This window comes from Aedes aegypti, chromosome 1, assembly GCF_002204515.2.
Source record: "Aedes aegypti strain LVP_AGWG chromosome 1, AaegL5.0 Primary Assembly, whole genome shotgun sequence".
In the NCBI taxonomy this organism is placed as follows: domain Eukaryota; kingdom Metazoa; phylum Arthropoda; class Insecta; order Diptera; family Culicidae; genus Aedes; species Aedes aegypti.
In genome coordinates, this window is record NC_035107.1 from 208335769 (window position 1) to 208358530 (window position 22762).

The 22762-nt window shown below is 42.6% G+C and overlaps 1 protein-coding gene across 1 annotated transcript in view; it reads left to right on the top strand.

Moving 5' to 3' along the window:
• Window positions 1–201: 201 nt before the first annotated feature.
• Window positions 202–22762, top strand: part of LOC5580306 (matrix metalloproteinase-2) — a 29488-nt gene continuing 6927 nt past the window's right edge. Inside the window, exons 1-3 of the mRNA XM_021857383.1 lie at window positions 202–546; window positions 6206–6358; window positions 17192–17307. Coding sequence (XP_021713075.1) covers window positions 337–546; window positions 6206–6358; window positions 17192–17307 — 479 coding nt within the window. The 5' untranslated portion in view covers window positions 202–336. The remainder of the gene's footprint in view (window positions 547–6205; window positions 6359–17191; window positions 17308–22762) is intronic.

The following is a 22762-nucleotide window of genomic DNA, read 5'->3' on the forward strand; positions in this document are numbered from 1 at the left end:
TGATGGTAATCTCGATGATATATTTTTCACAAAAAGCCTCAGTTGACGGTTGACTTCTTGGACTCAAAAATATTATGACAGCGTCCCATTAATAACAAATCGCACACCAACCAGCTGTACCCATTATATTTCTTCTCGGGTCACCATTGCACACCAACTGTATACAGATTAGCATTCAATCGACGGGCGGGAATAATTATTCCATCAGTCAGTCTGATTATGCGGTTCTTGTGGGAAACATATTCTTGCGCAGTTCGTCTTCTTCGTCCAGTGCGCGTCGCGTAACGAACGTAAAACACAATCGAAAGTCCGCAAGTTGCGTGCGCCGCCCGCCCGATGATAATCTCTGTGACTCCGGTGGTGAATGAATTTGTACAAATGGCCCCAAAAAGGCGACGACACAACGTGGGTTCATCTTCCGTCGGCTTTATTCGGACGCTAGTTGTGGCGTGTGGCCTTGCCGTCATTCCGCTTCAGGGAGCTCCAGCCGGGTGGGAATCGTTTCAGACCTCCAACGTCCACCAGCAGGTTCCCACGAAAGAGATGGTGCGTAAGACGTTCGGGCAACCTGCCATTAGGGTGAGGTTTATTTTCGAAAACCTTAAGTTGTCAAAATTTACAAAATGGAAAATGATCATCGATCCCGAAGTAACATCCTGTGTAAAAATGAGAATTTTCGGGTTTTCAAACCCGAAACCCGACCCGAACCCGAACCCAACGGGTTCGGGTTTGAAAATTTAAAATTTTTCGGGCTCAGGTCGGGTTTGAAGGCTACAAAATTATCGGGTACGGGTCGGGTTCGGGCTTGAAAAAAGTCGGGTTTGGGTCGGGTTCGATGAGAATTGTGAACAGAGTTGTTAGGCGGCATCCACAAATTACGTAACGCTCAAGGGGGAGGGGGGGAGTAGGCTCAAGCGTTACGGCTCATACAAAAATTTAAAATTTTTCATACAAAAAGCGTTACGGAGGGGGGGGGGAGGGGGTCAAAAATTTCCAATTTTAGCGTTACGTAATAAATGGACGCCGCCTTACCTGAAAGCGTTTCTATGCATCGGAAACAATGAATTTATTATCTTTTCGAGCTCGGGCTTTATTCGGGTTTCTCTTAGAAGACTTTTTCGGGTTTCGGGTCGGGTTCGGGTTTGAACAGCGAAATTTTTTCGAGTTCGGGTCGGGTCCGAGTTTGCTTTTCAATTATTGCCTCGGGTTCGGGTCGGGTCCGGGTTTGGAAAAATAAAATAAGCCGGGTACGGGTCGGGTTCGGGTTTGAAAGAAGTGAAACCCGACCATCTCTACTAGGTTTGCATGACGCTGGACATATGTATTTGTAACAAACACGTTTTTGCAAGTCATATCGCTTGCAAATAGCTCTATTCCAACCTAAAACATTGACCTGTATTATTAGCTAATCAGTTTGTGTCGTAAAGATGTTATTTGTGGTTTTAAGACTAAGTAGCCTGTCATTTGTTTTGGCAGCCATGATGACACTGCAGCTCGAAATTTCAAACTAATAAAATTTAGTCCACATGATGAATATTGGTTCGAAAAGGTATCACTATGCGCGCTCACATGTGGAAAGTATACTGATACATTTTTAATTAATTCAATGCAAAAATAAATGATTTTCTTTACTTCCAAATCGTGAGATGAATTGACAACAGTCATCAACGACGCGTACATATGTCAATGACGGCGTACTTCGCCCTAAATAACTCAATACCAACAAATGAAATATTTCGCAGTTTATATGTGTTTTATATGCATTGCATTGGGGGCCCAGATAGCCGTAGCGGTAAACGCGCAGCTATTCAGCAAGACCAAGCTGAGGGTCGTGGGTTCGAATCCCACCGGTCGAGGATCTTTTCGGGTTGGAAATTTTCTCGACTTCCCAGGGCATAGAGTATCTTCGTACCTGCCACACGAAATACGCATGCAAAAATGGTCATTGGCATAGTAAGCTCTCAGTTAATAACTGTGGAAGTGCTCATAAGAACACTAAGCTGAGAAGCAGGCTCTGTCCCTGTGGGGACGTAACGCCAGAAAGAAGAAGAATGCATTGAAAGCTGAAAAAAAAACTATATTAGAACTTTAGATCATTTGAATATTTTATTTTTTTGTTTTGTTGGGAATAAGTTTATAAACCATCCATTAGATGCTATTATAAATAGCTGTTGAAACTATTGGATGTATATAAGCCGCCATTGTTGAAGCTGTTATAGCTATACATGGGCCGTATATATAGTATATAATTCTCGAAAAATTGATCAGATTATGTACAAAACATGAAATAATAACTCATATATAACTAGCTGTGTTACTTGGGCTGCAACGCGGTTGAGTGACGATGACGATTATTTTTCTAGTTTTCTCGTCGACTTTTTCCATTTGACGGCGACGATTGTCTACTCTCAAAACCAAGGTCAAAACGATACTCTGGTCAAAAATGTCACTTTAATGCCACAACTTGGAATGACTCAATGAGTCGAGCCATTTTACCCCATTTATTGGGCCATGGCGTCCTATATGAGTCCGACCATGAATCTACACCGTTAATCTGCATCAGAGGCGCGTCCACGTTCAAATCCATGGGTAGGACAAACGTTAGCAAATATTTTGTGCACAATGAAGCTAAGAATAATTTCAACTCTGGACTGTAAATTCAAAGTTTTTATGTTTGAGGAGCTCAAACGCAAAAGGGTGTAAGTGACATTTTGGCCGATTTTGAGTTGAGTTGATGAAATTCTACTGTTACTGTACAAAGAATTTGTTCAAGATCCCACAAGAATTCATTCCTGATTTTCCCAATGAGAACCACAGAAATGGATTTTTTCCAACGATTATTTCAGATCTCATCTGAAGAGTGTTGTTGAAAGGCTTCAGAAATCATTCCTCCAAAAATTATTTGATAAATTTTTCAAGGAAGTCCCAACTGCTGCAACATTTTAGCTAGTGATTCATCCATAGATTTTTGTGGGACATCCTACAAGATTCCTAGTCAAAACATCTTCTAAACTTCAATCAATAACTTCTCCAGAAATTTCTACCAATTTCCTTTAATGTTGTCTCTTAAAATTTATATAAGACTGCAAGTAGGGATTTCCCTTAAGATACATTCAGCAATTGTTCCAGATATTCCTTCTTAGATTTCTACAGAAATTCTTCCAGTAATTCTTTGAGTTTTTCTCAAGTAAGTCTTGTACGATTTTTGTCACGAATTCTTCTAGGATTGTCACCAGGAAAATGCCAATCTCTGATAAAACTTGGGTAAGTTTCAAAGTCACCATTAATGAGCAAGGATCATGAAATAACTCCCTAGAAATAACTTCCTAGATAATCTAAAAAAAATCAATCGAATCTCGGGATAGTATTCCGCAGGATTTTCTAAAGAAATTTCTCGAAAACCAATAGACAGAATGTCTTTGTGTAGGAATGATCGAAGGAATAATTGGAAAAATTTCTGTAGTATAAACTGGTGTGAAAACATAAATAATTTTGAAGATTGCATGAGAATGTTTCGTATTGAAGGAATGTTTGCTAAAACTGTAGGAGTACTACCTTAGATAAATGCTGAAAAAAAAGTTCAAACTCCTCAAGGAATTACAGATTTCTGGGTGGAAACGTAGATGAAATTTTGAAGGAATCCACATGAACAGACAGAGGGATTCTTGTAGTGTTTCTTTAAAAAACCCTTTTCCTCGGAAGAAATTCTGTAGAAATCTTTGAACGATCTCCTAGAGAATTCGGTAGAAGGATTAGCGAAAAAATATCTGGAGGAAGTTCTATAATAGTTTTGGAAAAACAATCAAAGTAATACCTGAGGAAGTTACTGGAGGTAGTAGCTTAAGAGTGCTCAAAGATTCCCTAAAGCAAATTCTGAAGAAATTCTTCTAAGCGTCCTTTTGACAAATCGCTTGAAGAATTTCTGGTAGAATTGGTAGAGAAAACTCTAGAAAAATTTCTATAGAAATCCCTGTGGGAGACCCTGAAAGTGTTCTAAATTAAATCACTGTGATAATTCATGAAGTTTTTCCTCTGGGAATTTGAGACGAAATACTTCAAGAGCTTGTTGAACCAGTAATAGTCTCTAAAGGTTTCTTCGGAGCCTGTACAATACAATGCAAGCAGGATAAGTAAATAAGAGACTTTAGAGACCATTTTGGTTACAATATATACTTTAGAAACCTTCCACTAAAAATTGGAACTTGCATTAAAATAGAGACCAAGTCTCTATTAAGAATCCTACTACCAGTCCTGTCTTTAGGATTCATTGGATCAATTTTCGTTATCCTTCATATTAAAAAATATTTAAATCCCTTTTAAATCAATTTTATTAAACAAATTTGACAAAAACAGACCAAACTGCTTTTATTTAACAATTAATGAGGTTGTTCTAATGTCCTCATCTATTTCTAACATGGATAAACAGCAAATATTCTGTGAATTTGTATAGTTTTTTTTTCTTTGCACAGAAATAACTCGTCTAATCGCAAAAGTATTCAGGAGAAACTAGAGATGTTTGGAAAATGTTTCATCGAGTCATATATTACGCAGGAATTTTTTTAACAATACTCAAAACAAAATTTCAAAAAATCGTCATAATCTGCTCTAAATATGTTTAGGAATTTAATCAAATCATTTTTCATGAATTTACTACTAACTACTTCCATAAATTTCTATAGAATAAGTCAAGAACTTGTAGAGAGTTAGAGACTGTTATGCCTTCAATTTTTCAATATGGGACTACACTAATTTCATATTTTTCACAACATTTTCAAACAAGGTGTGGTAATTTTTATGTGCATAGTAAAATATTTATCAAAACATGAATGTTTCAATAAAAAAGAGGTGGCACGAAAATCAATACGGAATAGTTGTGCTCTTGTGCTGATCTTGATTTTTTGTGTAGAATCGTGGGTAGGACAATCCTTTGACTGTCCTACCCAGGCATTTTTGTGCGTAGTACATGTCCTACCTGTCCTACCCACTTCCCGCGCCACTGATCTGCGTTGTTTTCTTTGATTCCAAAAAATATCAACATAGCATTTTGAATCGTCATCTTTTGCATAAGTGAAAGCATGCTATTGATTCTGTAGAAATTATTGCAAAGACTATCTAGTTGTTAACATGCTGACAGTAAGAATACTAACCCTCTTTAATGACAACTTTTCCCATTCTATGTATTAGGAATAAACTTTAACTTTACTTGTGAGATTTTCAACTTTGAAATAGATCGTTCCTAGAATCCTAAAGTGGCTCCTGCGCTAAAATGAGTTTTAACCTGTTTTGAAGATATTTTACTTCTGCAGCTGTTTCTAAACCTAATCTATAGTAGGAAGTAGATCGCTGTATTAAAGGTCAGATGCACTTACACTTGAATAATCTTCAAAAATGATCCTAATCAGCCATGGAGTGGTGGAGTGGATATATCGCAATTTTGAGATGATTTTTCGCCCTTAAGCTTAAGATGAACCACCCAAAGCCAAGCTACTAATTTTCAAAAGCGCAAATCGGAAGAATCAGACAACCGTTAACGGTGAGAATTTGAACGATTGGTCATCACAAACGAGTGACCAATCGAATAAACCTTACGGACCAATCAGCTTAAACGGATATCTGGTTCTTCAAATTTCAACATTATTCCTTCATAAGGGCTTATCTGACACGAACAATTTTTCTCCATCGATCCTCTCTTTCGCTAATAACTTCCCCAAATTAAAAAAAATCGTAATATGTCTTGTTCATGAAGCAAGATGTAGTGGTTCTTCATCCTACAAAACTATGTTCCGAAAAGTAAATCAGTTTTCTGCAATAAACCAAAGAGAATAACAATGAAGAGAAATCGATCAATTCAGATAAGGCCTCATCAATGTCAAGTTGTGCTCTAAAAATTGAGGAGTATCAAAGCCACTTCATCGTGAGGATTCCATCAAAATCGAAACAACAACAAAAACATAAAAAAATATTAGGATTTCTCAAAAATTTCGAATATGCACTTACGCTTATTGTTCCACCTCTTAAGCACCAAAAATTCTCAATTTTTCACACTTTTTTTTTTGGCTGATGATCATTTTCTAATTTGTAAATTTCAATTACGAAAGATTTTCAGAAATAAGCTCCACTTAAGGCTGATTTGCGATTGTTTGACTGTAGTTTGAATTAAAGTTGAGCTTTGTTCGGTTTTCGTTTATGACGGTCCTACGAGCAGTTTGACTTTATGCGGCGGTACGGCTACTTGGAAAAGGGTCCCAGCCAGGCCGAAGCTCTGTATAGTGAGGAAGCAGTGGTTATGGCGATTAAGAGCATTCAGCGATACGGAGCGCTGCCGGAAACGGGGGTTCTTGATCCAAGGACTATTCGCGTAAGTATGATTTGTAAGAGAATGACACATTCCACGCGCATCTACGCCAAGATATCAAAAATTCAAACTCTGATATATTTCCAAAGCTATGCAGAACATGAAAGACAATATGTTAGATTGTATAAAAAACATAAATTTGATTGAAAATACATTAAAAAATATACCTGAAAAGTTATATAAAGTTCATATAATTTATTGGTGAAAAATTGAGACATCTAACAACATTTTTATAAAAGCCCTGTATCATAGTATATCAAGTGTAATATGATTGTCTTATCCATTAACTAGAAGGGTATTAGATGACATTGTTATGTGTGGGTTTAATTTTTTCAAACGAATTATTGGTTCTTTCAAAATGTATTTTTTTTAAATAGTCACATTATTATGGTGTCACGTTACGAAAATTGTCTAATTTTTGACATTGTAAAATAAATACTTCTTATAGAACTCTTATATTTTGGATTCTCTTCCTATCGTCAATTTTAACCGTAAAATTTTAATTTCTGAAACAATATTCTTAAAATAATTTATTGAATGTTTTTGATAATTTTACCCATTTATCAGATCCATTAACTCCACTGTGTTATTGAATTTCGGATAGTTCCGACAACCATAAACGTCTTACTTACCTTACCAGTCAGGCCAAGGCCTGGGTGGCCTCTGCTGTACGTAGGAGACGTCTCCATTCGACTCGGCCCATGGCTGCCCGTCGCCAGCCACGCATTCTGCGAAGGGTACGCAGATCGTCCTCAACTTGATCGACCCATCTTGCTCGCTGCGCACCACGTCGTCTTGTGCCAGTCGGATTGTTTTCAAGAATCATTTTCACCGGGTTGCTAACCGACATTCTGGTGACATGGCCGGCCCACTGCACCCTCCCAATTTTTGCAAGGTGGACGATGATTGGTTCTCCCACCTTCCGTTCGAAAACACCAAGGGCGCGTTGATCCTCTGCACGTAGGGTCCATGTTTCGTGCCCATAGAGGAGTACCCGTCTAATCAGCGTCTTGTAGATGGTTAACTTCGTGCGATGGCGAACATTGCTCGATCGGAGCGTTCTGCGGAGTCCAAAGTAGGCACGATTTCCAGCTACGATGCGTCTCTGGATTTCTCTGCTGGTCGTTGTTGGCTGTCACCAGTGAGCCCAAGTACACGAATTCTTCGACAACCTCGATTTCATCACCGTCAATATGAACTCGAAGTGGGGGCCGCGTCTTCTCTTGAGCCCCTCGCTATCATGTACTTCGTCTTTGACACATTGATGTTCAGTCCGATTCGCCTAGCTTCAGCCCTTAGTCGGATGTACGTGTCCGCCATCGTCTCAAAGTTGCGTGCAACGATATCAATGTCGTCGGCGAAACCAAGTAACTGAACGGACTTTCTGAAAATCGTGCCACTCAAGTCTATCCCTGCTCTTCTTATCACACCCTCTAACGCAATGTTAAACAGTGAACACGAAAGGCCATCACCTTGCCGTAACCCTCTGCGAGATTCGAAGGGACTCGAGTGTTCCCTGATACAGCACATCACTCACTCCATCGTCGCCTTGATCAATCTTATCAGTTTGTCCGGGAAACCGTATTCGTGCATAATCTGCCATAGCTTTTTTTTTTTATTATAGTGAGGTATCAAAAAGTTTCGAAAACCTGGCCTGTTAATTATTGGCACTGTGTGGGATTCACTTGCGTGCCTATCCACTAAAACCTAGTCCTCACTTTCGGCGGTAGCCTGGATCCCCCCGGATTCCACTAGATGCGACTTCGTCGGGGGGGGGCTGTGCATCTGCACTTCTCTTACGTTCTTAACGTTTTCCCACTCTGTGCTCTTGCACTCTGCGCAGTCTGCCAGTGGTTTGCTCTTGCATGTTGAGCAGACTGCCGTTCCACCTTCTTCCGCTCTTCTGTCTCCTTTCATCGTTCATCCCTTCTCGCTTCCTTCTCCTCCTGACTTCCCCCGGCGTCGGAGGTTGTCACCAGTACCGGTTGGGGAGACGTCCGCACTGATGGTGCCCCGACTACCGGCGGCTATCGCAGGGGAGATCTTCGTCAGGCTGACTCGAGTGCCGAGGTCGGTCAAACGATTCCGGTTGGGGATTGACTTCCGGTTCATTAGCGCCCCGACGACCCGATGCCAGGCACTGCTCTCTGCCTCTCTCTTCGCTGCTCTTCCCGCCAGTTTCTCTGCAAGATAGATGTTATCTCCACCACCATTTTTTCCACCAGATTCCAAAGGTTAGCATCGCCTATCATTTTGCTTACAATTCTGTCTGCATTGAAGTCCTCTCCAAAAGCAGCCACCGCCGCGCTTCGTTCCATGTTGAACCTCGGGCAGTCGAAAACAACATGTTCCGGCGTTTCCTCTCTTTCACTACACACAGGACAGAACGGTGACGGCGCGTGGCCGAACCGATGTAAATACTGCTTGAAGCAACCGTGACCTGACAGGAACTGTGTCAGGTGGAAGTTTACTTCGCCATGCTTCCTGTTTACCCAGGTCGACACATTCGGGATGAGTCTGTGGGTCCATCTACCTTTCTCAGAGGCATCCCATTCTTGCTGCCACTTGCCCAGCGAGCCGATCCTCGCCAATTTCCTCACCTGTCTATTGCCTCTCCGCTGATAACACTCGATGTCTTCTCCCAGGGTGATGCAAATCGGAGTCATCCCGGTGATCACAAATACCGCCTCCGTCGATATTGTTCTGTAAGCGCTCGCTACTCTCATAGCCATGATTCGGAACGTGCTGTTGAGCTTGTCCCGATTGCGCTTGGTTTGCAGTGCTACACCCCAGGCCGGAACTCCGTATCGCAGTATCGACGATAATACGCTAGCCAGAAGACGCCTCCTACTGCTTCTCGGACCATGAGCGTTCGGCATGATCCTTGTGAGTGCGTTGGTCGCCCTTGCCGCCTTCTCACATGCATAGTCGACGTGGCTGTTGAAATTTAGCCGATCGTCTATCATCACGCCCAGGTGTCTGAGTGACCGCTGTGACGCTATGACATGTCCCCCGACGGTAATCTCAGCGTGTTGGACCGCTTTGCGATTGCTGACTAGTAGCACCTCCGTTTTGTGGTGGGCTATTTTCAGCTTGACTGCATTCATCCAGTTCTCAACCGTACCCATTGCCTCCGTGGTTAGCACTTCCACTTCTTCCAGCGTTTCGCCTATTACAGTTAGGACGACGTCATCAGCGAAGCCGACGATCTCGACGCCCATGGGTAACTCCAATGATAGGACCCCGTCGTACATCCCATTCCACAGCGTCGAACCCAGTATGGACCCTTGCGGAACTCCCGCCGTTACTCTTAACTTCTTTCGGCCGGCGTCGGTTGCATACACCAACACCCGATTCTCGAAGTAACTCTGTAGAATTCGGCACAGATAGTCAGGAACCCGCATTCTATGCAGCGCTGTGGCGATGGCCTCCCAACTGGCACTATTGAACGCGTTTTTAACGTCTATCGTAACTACGGCGCAGTAACGATTTCCTCTTCGCTTTTGCTTCGATGCCTTCTCGGCCCTCTCCAGGACCGTCCGAATTGCGTCTACCGTCTATTTTCCCTTCCGGAATCCAAACTGCCTTTCTGATAGTCCGTTCGCGCTCTCCGTACATTTAGCCACCCTGTTTAGGATGACCCGTTCCAAGAGTTTGCCCAGTGTATCCAGCAAGCATATAGGCCTGTATGATGAAGGATCACCGGGTGGTTTTCCTGGCTTCGGTAGCAGCACCAGCTTCTGGATCTTCCATATATCTGGGAAAAGACCTTCGTCCAGGCATTTCTGCATCACTTTCCGGAACATATCCGGGTACGCTAGGATCGCCGCTTTTAATGCCACATTCGGTATTCCATCCGGTCCGGGGGCCTTTTTCACCTTCAATGCTTTCGCCGCTGCTACAAGCTCGTTATTGGAAACCTGACGATCTTCAGTGATTGCTTCTTCTTCGTCGACATACGGCGTGGGTGGCCACGGTGTCGGATCATGCGTTGGGAAGAGACCCTCGACAATAACCCTCAGCTTTTCAGCACACGTTTCAACCGGAATTGATGGACCCTTGACTTTTGCCATGACCACTCGATAAGCGTCCCCCCAGGGGTTGGCGTCAGCTTCTCGGCACAGCTGCTTGTAGCACTCAGACTTGCTCAGTGTTATCTCGCGTTTGAAAGCAGCTCTGGCTGCTTGGAAAACGACCTTTCGCTCCTCTTTGATTTCTACGTTCGTTGCTCTCTGGTAACGCCTCCTGGCTTTAAGGCAAGCAGCTCGGAGTTCGTTGAGTGTCTCGTTCCACCAGTACGCGGGACGTCGATCGTTGCGGGGCTCCCGTTTCCGTGGCATCGTTGTATCACATGCCCTTGCCATCGCTGTTGTCAGCCCTACCGCATCCAAGTTCAGGGCATCGCTATCGGTGCGAAGTGCCTCAACAAAGAGATCTTTGTCGAAAGCCTTAGTCTTCCACTGCCGGTCGCCAATTGTGTTTCTCTGCACTGCCGCAGTGTTCCGCCGGCCAATACTGTAGCGTATCGCCAGGTGATCGCTATGGGTGTACTCTTCGCTTACCCTCCAGTTCATGTTGCCCGCCAGTGATGGGCTACAAAATGTTAGGTCAATGATCGACTCCCGTCCGTCTTTCCGAAATGTGCTAACAGTGCCTTCGTTGCACAATACTACGTCTTGGTTTGCTAGAGCCTCCAGTAGGTTGTAACCTCTGGCATTGGTTACCCTGCTACCCCACTCCACGGCCCATGCATTGAAGTCACCTCCAATCAGCACTGGTTTTCGACCAACTAGCTCGTCGGTCAACTCCTCCAACATATGACCAAATTCTTCGAGCGTCCATCTTGGAGGCGCGTAGCAGCTGCAAAAGTAGATTCCGTTGATTTTGGCGATTACGAACCCCGCGTTTGAGCTGGCAACCACTTCCTGGATAGTAAACCTACCCGTCACTTGTATCGCCGCTGCGCCTGTACTATCCGCCACCCAATTGGCGTTATTGAGTGGTACTCGATACGGTTCAGCTATTATCGCAACGTCGCACTTAGTTTCTGTTGTCGACTGCCAAAACAGTTGCTGTGCGGTGTCGCAGTGATTCAGGTTGATCTGCGTTACCTCCGTTACTGTTGGACTGCGATCGCCTTTTGGTACGCGCGGCAATTGAAGCTACCCGTCGAATGGGTGTTTCCTTCCTCCGATGAGCAGAGCAAGCACCTTGGTCGATTTTTGCAGTCTTTCCCAAAGTGACCTCTATCTCCACATTTCCTGCACAGTTCGGTTCTGTCTGGGCCTTTACAGCTCGCCGCCGGGTGTCCGAAGTCCATGCACTTGAAGCAACGCATCGGTGGCCTATCTGCTCGCGTAACGAGTCTCAGTGGGCATATCGACCAGCCAATTCTTATCTTGCCTTTCTCCACCAGTTTGTTCGCCGTGTCAACTGGTAGCCGAATTGTCGCTGACAGTGTGCCGTCATACGACTTCCTCAGACGGATTGCCATGGCCTCCTCACCAAGGCTGCATTGCTTACGCAGCTCCTCGCTCACTTCGTCCACAGTTGTAATCTCGTCCAGGTATCTGCACTCAACAACTGCTTCCTGAGTAAGTGCTCTAACGGCCGCCTCGTTCGCCAAAGATTTCGCGACTAGCTCCTGATAGGCCGAGCTCTTGATCACTGGGTCACTCTTCAACTCAAATAGCATTTCCCCTTTCTGGGTGCGCCGCGTCCTAACCACGTTTTCTCCGAGGTCTTTCAAGTTCGGATCGTCCTTAACTTTTCGGAGGATATCTGCGTACGTTGTTTGGTCGTTTGCCTTAACAAGTATGGCATCCTCTTTCGACCACTGCGGACGTCGCTTCGCTTTTTTCTTCCCGTCCTTTTTCTTCTCCACCTTCTCATTCTGTTTCCTTTTTTTATCTTTGGCGTTTACGACGGTTTGCCATCCTTCACCATTCCCGTCTTTTTTCGGCACATTTTTTCCTTGATCGTTGCGCTGCTTTTTTGGGTCTTCCTCTTCTCCTGGTGACTCTCTATCTCGCTTCTTCGTAGGCTTGTCACTACGTACCTTTGGGGTCCTAAGCTTGTCAGCCGCTGCTTGCTCCGTAACCTTCTTCAGTGTTTTTTCGGCAAACTCTGCCCTCATGATCAGCGCTTCCTGCTCCTTTATGGCAGCGTTGACAGCGGATTTGATGCTCGTCAGCTTGCTCTTGATCACAGTATGCACATTGTGCCGGTCCTTAACGAACTGGATGAGTTCATCGACCTTATTCTTCACCTCGGTCAACCTCAAGTTTTCAGGTAGTTGGCCTCCTTGAGTGTTATTGCTCGATTTCGGTGTGAACACTGGACTCTGAATCCCTAATCCTCCTTGTGGTCCCTGTATTTCACATTGCTTCGAGCTACTTCTAGCCGTCGGTATATTCTCCGTGGTGTGCACCGGCGATCGTGGCACCTTACCGCTTTTCTGGAACGCGCTTGCGTTCTCGACTCCTGCTGCATTAAACTCCATTGTTTCGGCATTGTTTTGGAAATTCTCCATTTTAGTGGGTCCCCCCTCTAAGCCGCTATCCTCGCCCGTCGTAAGTAGTCACCTTCGTGATCCCATGGTGATGTTTGCCAGCAGTGACGCCATGCTAGGGTTGACCGGGCCCCTTATGGGGTGCCAAGTTCAGAGCCAGATCGGCGCAAGTCAGGAAAGGTTCAACTGAGCCTACTTCCACCAGTTAAGGTGGCGGGTTTGGAACGTACTTGGAGGCCTGCCAAAGTTTTAACGGGACGGGGGCAACCGTACCATTAACCCACTCGCCGTTTCAGGGAGGTGTCATCCATCCTTACTAAGGGTGTAGAATAGTACGACTGTCAGCTCTGTAGCGTAGTTCCTATGCGTGGTCCATAGTCGTGTCCATGTTCTTATGCTGCCAGTCTTCCATAATCAGGATCTCGCTGGCCTGGATCCTAATGCGCCGGGTGGCGCTCCTGGTGATGGGCTAGAGTACTTTGAAAGCGGTACGGGTCGCTTGTACGGAGGTGTGATTGCGGACCTGTGGGTTTTTGTAGGAGTTCAACAGAGCCCTGCATTGAACCCCCGCCACGCCCTAGACAACATCCCCTTGGGCTGACTGGAAACCGGTAAACCGGAACCAGGGCCCGGTCAAGCCAATTGGTGGTTTTTCATTGGCGCTAGGGAACAAGTCCCTAGCTCCCACCGCAATTCTGCCATAGCTGTTCTCGATCGATTGTATCATAGGCCGATTTAAAATCGATGAATAAATGATGTGTGGGTACATTGTATTCGCGGCATTTCTGCAACACCTGGCGGATGCGTCCGTTGTTGCTCGTTCGCCCATAAATCCTGCCTGATATTGTCCAACCAATTCTCTGGCAATTGGTGATAGACGGCGGCATAGAATTTGGGAGAGTACCTTGTAGGCGGCGCTCAAAATTGTGATCGCACGATAATAGGGTCCTAAAATGTTTAATGAAATCTTGTTTTCATTTGATAACACGAAAGAGCATGTTACTGCAACTACTTTAGCAATTTTTCCTGCTCAAATAACGGATATATCATATTAAAACTTTAATTTAAAAATTGAATCCATAAATGAACATTGACACTTGAGATCATGTTTGACGTTCGCTTAGTCGACAAAAATACCACAGGGGTTTTAGTTTTAACACTGGGGTTGTTCCTATCTGACATTTCGGAAGGGACACGGAAAACTAAATACACCCAAAATTTGAGTTTAAACCAAGGGGTGTGACAAAATCTATAAAAAACATAAAACAATTTTTTTTTGTACTAAAACAAATGAAAAACATTAAAAAATTGAGTAAACATGTGTTTTTGGCCTAAACTTAAGCGTTTGGCACTAAAATTGGGACATGGCTTTAGGACCCTATTGGCGCAATCCAACTTGTCGCCCTTTTTGTAGATGGGACACACGACACCTTCCATCCACTCCTCTGGCAATACTTCCTCCTCCCAAATCTTGGAAATAACCCAGTGCAGCGCTCTTGCCAGTGCATCACCACCGTATTTTAGCAACTCGCTCGGAAGTTGGTCCACTCCAGCGGCTTTGTTGTTTTTCAACCGTCTAATCTCCGTTTCTACCTCTTGGAGATCTTGAGGTGGAAGTCTTTCGTCGTCCGCGCGTGCTCCCAAAGTTATTTCCGTGCCACCTCCCCTACTGACCACATCACCATCAAGATGCTCGTCGTAGTTCTGCCGCCACCTTTCGACGGATGTGTTCGTTCGTGAGAAGATTTCCGTCACAGTCTCTGCACATGTCGGCTTGTGGCACAAAGCCTTTGCGCGAACGGTTAAGCTTCTCGTAGAACTTCCGTGTGTCTTTAGCGCGGAACAGCTCTTCCATCGCATCGCGATCTCGTTCTTTTTGATGGCGCTTTTTTCTTCGGAAGATCGAGTTTTGTCTGTTCCGCGCCTGTTCATACCGTGCCTCGTTCGCTCTCGTGTGGTGTTGAAGCATTCTCGCCCATGCTGCATTCTTCTCATTCTTCAACTGCTCGCATTCGCCGTCGTACCAGTCGTTTCTCTGATTCGGGGCCGCTGGACCTAGTGCTGCAGTTGCGGTGCTACCTATAGCGGAACTTATGTGCCTCCAGCCATCTTCAAGAGTGGCGGCGCCAAGCTGCTCTTCCGTTGGTAGGGCCACTTCCAACTGCTGCGCGTATTCTTGGGCTACTTCTGAGTCCCGTAGCCGCTCGATGTTAAGCCGCGGCATTTGGCTTCGACGCGAGTTGTTCACCGTCGAAAGTTTTGACCGCATACATACAGCTACTAGTGATCCGAATCTTTATTCGCACTGCGGTATGTGCGAACATTGGAGAAGAATTTTCCGTCGATTTGGTTCTCGGTTAGGTTATTGGGTGATATCTTTGCGGGGGAAGAAGGTGCTTCGGACTACCATACCACGAGCGGCTGCAAAGTTGACGCATCGTTGGCCGTTGTCGTTAGATACGGTGTGCAGACTGTTCCGCCCGATCACCGGTCTGTACATCTCCTCTCGTCCTACCTGTGCGTTTATGTCGCCAACAACGAGTTTCACGTCACGCGGAGAGCATCCGTCATAAATCTGCTCCAGCTGCGCGTAAAACGTCTCCTTCTCGTCATCGGGTCTCCCTTCGTGTGGGCAGTGTACGTTGATGATGCTGTAGTTGAAGAAACGGCCTTTTATCCTCATCTTGCACATCCTTGCGTTGGTCGGCTGCCACCCGATAACGCGTTGTAGCATCTTGCCCAACACTATGAAGCCAGTTCCTAGCTCATTTGTGGTGCCACAGCTTTGATAGAAGGTAGCCGCTCGATGCCCGCTTTTCCACACCTTCTGTCCAGTCCAACAAAGTTCCTGCAGCGCTACGATATCGAAGTTACGGGGATGTAGTTCGTCATAGATTATCCTGTCGCAACCTGCGAAACCAAGTGACTTGCAGTTCCATATTCCAAATTTTTCCAATCGTAATCCTTATTTCGTCGCGTGGGTCTTTGCCGATTGTTCCGGGTCGTATTATCTCCTATGTTATTCGCAATAAGGTTTTTTTACGGGTGGCTAATTGGGCCTACGCCAACACTCCTGTCATGCCGGAGCGCCATCGTGCCAGCTCTGTTAAACGTCCCAACTAACACTAGGACGATCGCGCTGATGGGGCTACCACCTTGGATTTAGCTGTGCGCGATTCTGCATTTCTTACTCAGCCGCTGGATACCAGGACAGACGCTGTTTGAGCCGCACCTCCTGGTGAACAGACGCTCGAGACGTACCTCCTCAATCTAGCTGATGTCAGAAGGACAACAGTGCCCAGGCGGCACTACCAGCTAAGTACGCAACTCTTAGCTGGCGGTCTTTGTCATCGTTTGACCCGTGGAAGCGTGAGGTAGGAACTTGTGAGGACCAGAGCTGTGTTGAACGCTCCTTCCTAGTTGTCGACTCACCGTTTTGCAGCCCAACAAAACGTCTGCTTGTCGATTTTGCCGAAAGCATACTTTTAAAAGTACATCGTTGATTGGTTTACATAATTTTATTTTACCATCAAATTCAATCATTCTAACAGGTATCAAAATTCAAGATTATTCGCGCCGCCATCCGAAACCACTGTACCGGGAACATTCTTAAAACATCACAGAAGCATCTAAATATTATTGCAAAGAATTTAGTCAAATTTATATGGTGACCACAAGCGCTATCTACGTTTTTGCAAAGCACGACATTCCCAAAAGGTTTTACAGAAAAATTAAATTAATTTTAACCAGGATCAAATTACTCCGCTGTGAGACAGAATGTCGAGTGTAATAAACAAATAACTATACTAGATATACATTTTTTCCGAAATCTGAAAGCAACATTTCCGATTTTATCAATAAAAATAAAAAATGATTTTTGTCGAATATTTCGTGTCGATTTGTGTCGAATAAGCATGGGTAATATTGTATTTAAATTTTTGAAGATTTCTTAATTTTTGATGAAAACCGACCTATTTCGATTTGTTTTTGCAAATGTTTGTAACAAAGTAACAAGGTTTCCATCGGTCGAACTTCAAAACGATGAAAAGAAAGGACGTCGAAAGGACAAAACGTTGAATTGACAAAATTAAGAAATGAAAGAATTCGAAGGGTACGAAAATATCTTGGACGAATGGTTCTTTTCCGAAACAGTAAATTTGACATTTTTTCCCGAAATATTGTCCTTTCAACGTTTTGTCCTTCCGACGTTTTGTCCCTCTCAACGTTTTGGGATTCGACGTTTTGTATTTCGACGTTTTGTCTTTCTACATTTTGTCCCTAAGATTTTTGTCGATGATATTCATAAGTTTTTTGTGTTTATTCAGCTGATGTCCTCCCCACGCTGCGGTGTAGTAGACCAGATGCCACATGAACAATCAATGCGACATCGACGGTACGTCATCGGATCCGAAAGCTGGCGAAAGCGAAAGATAACCTACTTGTGAGTATCGTATAGATGTTATAGTGATTCTAAACTTTTCAGGCAAGTTGTAATATTTTTACTTTTGACCGGTAGTATATTCAGAGGACAGATATTCAGACCTCTGCCTGAGCCTTTGTCATTGGTTTTCGTACATTAAGACAAGTACACACTTAAATTATTTAACGGATTCCTGTGAAATCTCAACAGCTGAACAGTTCGGTAAAACAAATTAACGTAGTACGGTAAATTTTTACAGTATTCCGTAAAAAATCCCCGGAATTCGTTAAATTCCGACGAAGTAACGGTGTTTTATTTCACCGAACTGTTCAGCTGTTGAGATTACGGTGAAATGCGCCGTAAGAGCTTAGTGTGTAGATATAAAAAATTCAAAACACTTACTTATGAAACATCATTCATTAAATCGTATCGTTTTTCATAAATTAGATTTGTGACACATATTACAGCACACATGGCGTTCATAAATATTCAGCAGAGAAAAATTGTCAAATGTTGATGGTCTTGTGTGTTAGTTGCAGTTAATTGATATCTACCTTCTTGTATTGATGTCAGTCAGCATTATCTTGCACATTTTGTAATTGTATCTTATGATTCGAAACATTTCATGTTGGTCTAGAAAAGTATGTTTATAGTATACAGCAAAAAATTCTAAAATTTACATGGCACGTAAAACGAGTTGCAACTGAACATTCAACGATAATTAATGTAAACTTTCTCATTGCATTCGAAAATGCTTGCAATCTTGAGTGAAACTGAAACATTTCATGATCTTACATCCAACATTCGCCAATATTGCATGCTTTCTTGCATCTTGAAAGTAAAATTGCAAACCAGATTGCTCAGTTTACATGATTCTACGCTGAATATTCTGTCAAAAATAATGCACATGGATGGATTAACGGCTTGTCATTCCATGTGCATTATTCATTATTGAATTTTCAGCGTAAAAATCATGTAAACCGAGCCGTTTTGCATGCATCATTCTTCGAGAGAAGACATTTCGCGTTCAATATTAAGGATTTTGGTAACAATGTTGGGGCCAGATAGCCGTAGTGGTAAACGCGCACCTATTCAGCATGACCATGCTGAGGGTCGTGGGTTCGAATCCCGCTGGTCGAGGATCTTTTCTCGTAAAGGAAATTTTCTCGATTCCCAGAGCATAGAGTATCTTCGTACCTGCCACACGATATACACATGCAAAAATGGTCAATCGGCAAAGAAAGCTCTCAGTTAATAACTGTGGAAGTGCTCATAAGAACACTAATCTGAGAAGCAGCCTTTGTCCCAGTTGGGACGTATCACCAGAAAGAAGAAGAAGAAGGTAACGATGTTGTATATAATAGATGTGTTTCTAAGTTTTATCATTGAGATAATGACTTTGCATGATTGAGGCTAAACTTACGTTACGTGTAAATCTAAGATTTTTTTGGTGTGTATAACTAGATGTGCTTATATGCTATTTCAGTGCAAAACTATCACCTACTTTTAGCAATTTCTCATCATAATAGGCTGTTTTTCATCACGCCTATCTGTTATGAAACGGCCTACTTTCCTGCACTGATTCATGTAGCATCGTAAGAGTCATTACGCAACTGTTTTCAGTTGTGTGACGGTTCATTACGCATCGCTTTTTCATTGTACAATGTTTCAAGTTGCGTAATGAATCATTACACAAAAACTTTCAGAAAATGCGAGATGATTATGAAGGTAACTTGATATAATTTCTGATATCCTCAAGTGTTCTTTTGATAAATTGCAAAAAAAAAAATGTTGTACGTAACTCATTGCAGAACTCGATTTTGCAGCACTCGACGTAATTATCCATCCCGGAAAGACTCATCGGATAAATTTACGACTCGTGCTGTAAAAATCATCTTACTGCAACTATTATGTACAAAATTATTATTACTTGAATATTGTAAAACATCAATATACGGATATCAACAGTAACAATGACGGACTACTTCGCCTTAAATTGAAAGTTTTACACAAATTTGGCCAAATCTGCTGGCAAGTTAATTACATTATAGCAAATTGACCTCCAAAGCAACACAACTTATTTGCGTAAATACCAACCAAATAGGGAATTCCCATGCAGCGCTGGAGTGTCTCATCAACGCACCATCAGCGACCTGTCAAGCACGTCCATCAACTACACGGAGAAAATGAAGTACTCAAAAGTGAATTCATTCTACTCAATTCGGGGGGTTCGTGCGTTAACTTAATTTTGAGTTGATGAGGTAGAAGTTGTTTTCATTTGCAGCCATGCGAAAAAATACATTGTGGCTAAGTTCTTTTCACTCAAACGGCAGATCAAATAACTCAACTTCCAGTACTATACCACTTACTCAAATTTGAGGTAACGCACAAAGGTTCGGTTTTTAGGTTGTTTTGTTCTTCGCTCTCTGATAACAATAGAAGGAGCGAATGAAATAAGGAGAGAAAAATAACTCAAAAATAAGTTTAAAAATACTTCAATATGGGTTTTCCGTTTTCTCCGTGTATACTACTGAAATCAACCAAGTTCAAATTGGACGTCTTGTCACCACTTGAATGTGTTGAGTCGTGTTGCCATCAGTGTAACCAAATATTCATAGATTCTGATAAACTTGTGAAATACAAATGTGGCGTGATTTGAAACCTAATTAATATATCAGCGACTTATAAAGTGATATTACATGTGCCGTAACATAATAAGAGTAAAAGTCGGCATTCCTGACCCCGATTCGCGTAATCCGTCAAGGGAGTTTTTGAACCGAACCTTTTTCTACGACTGGTTCAATCTGTTGCTATAATTGAGATCCATTCATTAAAACCCGATTGGGAGGAAACAAAGCCAAAATCAAGAGATATTACCAAAACCACGCAAGACCATCGACAATGCATAAAAGATCGTTGCCGCGGTTGTTGCTTGTGCCGCACCCCTATGGAGGAGGCCGGGCAAGTACTTTTTTGATCAGGTGGTCTTGATAAAGTGCAATCGATAAAAAAAGAAGGAACACATTGTTCATTAAAAGCGATAGGATGGGTGAAAGGTAAACATTGCATAAATGTTTGTCTTTTATATTAAACAAAACGTACAACCACGTAATCGATTCATAATGTTGAAAATTGTGACTTAATTTCTGGCATCGAAAACGTAATATTCGTCAAAATGATCATGGTTTTCACAAACTGCGTAGTTTTTGTGAATCTTTTATCTGTAATGTAAAAACTCAACAGCGCTTTTCATTCACAACAGAAGCGCGGTGGTTCTGAAGGTGGCAAACCGTGCGACGACTGGAAGGTTAAATCTACTAGTTTGCTCGGTACCATCAAGCTACACACTCGGTTACCAATGGCTTTTAGGGCGAGATCACAGGTTATGCGAGAAGTTTGAACTGAAAAAGCTTCCATACCAAATGACAGATCTCCCTTAAAAATATAACGTAATTAAATAGGGTGATGTGCTAGTATCCATCGTATTAAGCATTGATTAGTGAGAATTGCAATTTTCCCAGTATTGCAGTTAATGATGCTGATACAAACCGATGCCAAACAATTCTTTCTCAAAATGGCTTTAGCATTGTACAACAAGATTTTGATAAAAATCTTGATTTTTTTTGGAAATAATACAAAGAAAATGCATCTTGCCGTATTCTCAATCCGTCGTATCGTTTTCATTTCTATCGCAATCAGTTTCCAGATTCGTCTCACAACTTACGGCTCACACTGAGTGGTCAAAACCAGTGAATCAAATTGTCATCAAAGGAAACGAAAAACAAACAACAGAGCAAGTCGCTCACAACCCATTTGTCCATACTTATGTGGATTGGGATACAATCAGAAGCAAAATTGTCATGACAATCACAGGGCATAATATTGTTACAATCTTTTCAACTCGCAATTAATCAGTTATTTTGAACACAAAATCAAATTTGTTTTATGCATGCTGTTTGATAATGTGCCAATGTTTACCAACACAGAGAAAGTTCTCGAAAAATGCAATGCGAAGCCCAGAAAATCGCTGCGTACGTGGTGATCGATCTTTGTCATATTCTGTTCAAGTAGTGATAAACTGATGTTTCGGAAATAAATTGTTGTAACAAGAATAGAAATAGACAATGTCTTTGTTGCTGCGTGTTGGGTGACAATTTATTCACTGGTCAAAACACAACATATCAACCGTATAATAAAAAGATTTACTAGAATATATTGATCTACGGACATCTCCCTCCATTCCTTCAGCATGATGGAATATACTAATTTGTTCGTCATTAAAATTCAGCCCAAACATATGAACACAAATCCTTTTGACCGTACTATTATGGCGTGAGCAAATGCCAGTGCAGCGAAACAACACAATCAAAAGAATAGTATTTTTACGTCGATCATCGCACACACATTGATGCGCACAAGCTTTTTTTCTCAGTACGACGGATTGAACTTTGTTTACATTTTCAATTTTACGCGGTCGGTGAGGAAATTTCAGAAAATTTCGTGAATTATAGAACATTTACGGCGTGTGATTGGAATAAAATCCTTCAGTAAAGAAGTACGAAGGTTTTCCATAGTGAAAATAAGTGCCCGGCGAAGTAAGTCACACAGGGCCGGGAAGAAACTTGTATCATAAAGTGGTGTAGCTGGTGTCGATCGTTAAGCATTTTTCTCAAATCGTGTTCGTCCATGCGATTTCGGCGAAAGAGTGCAAAGTGGATAATTGAACTGAAGTTATTTAACGAAATACAGTAGTTTTATTGCATTTTTTGTAAACAGGTGTACAAACCATAACAGCTTTCACCAAATTACACTTGGAAAATGAATCTATGTTGCAGGTAAGTTGTAATATCCGCCATAGTGGAACATTTTAAGTTTGATACGACGAATAATAGCGCTTATGACACAGTAGAACAAAACCCTACTCACAATCACAGCACCTATCATCGATCATCAAACATCCTATCATCTGCAAAAAGCTACCGCATTGTTGTAAGAGTCTGACGCACAATTGATCGAAGTTGTGTCCATAGTAGTTCTACGTCAACCCCGCGGTAATGTAACAGACTCCTAATTCACCATCCTGCCAATGAAAACTATTATTGCGCCTATTTGAACTGCTCCTCTTTTCAGGGAAGTGGGTTATTCGGGGAAACAGAATATTCGTGAACTGGCGTTCGGGAAAACGACATTCGGGGGGAAGTAGCACAACCGTTATTAACATGGGTTATGGCTACGCATCGGTCCTCCAATGAATTTCAAAATCTCTCTTTATCCAGATGACCAATTATCAATATAGACACAGGGTCTAAAACTTGCAGAGTTTTTTAAGAACTTGTGAAAAAATGGTGCAAAAATATCGAAAAACAAAAAAGTTTTTGTTTTTAAAGTATTTAATAGTGAACTTACTAAGGCTGTGAATCGTTTCGTCATTATCAAACTGTGAAATTTGAATTAAAAGTTAAACGAATCGGTGAAA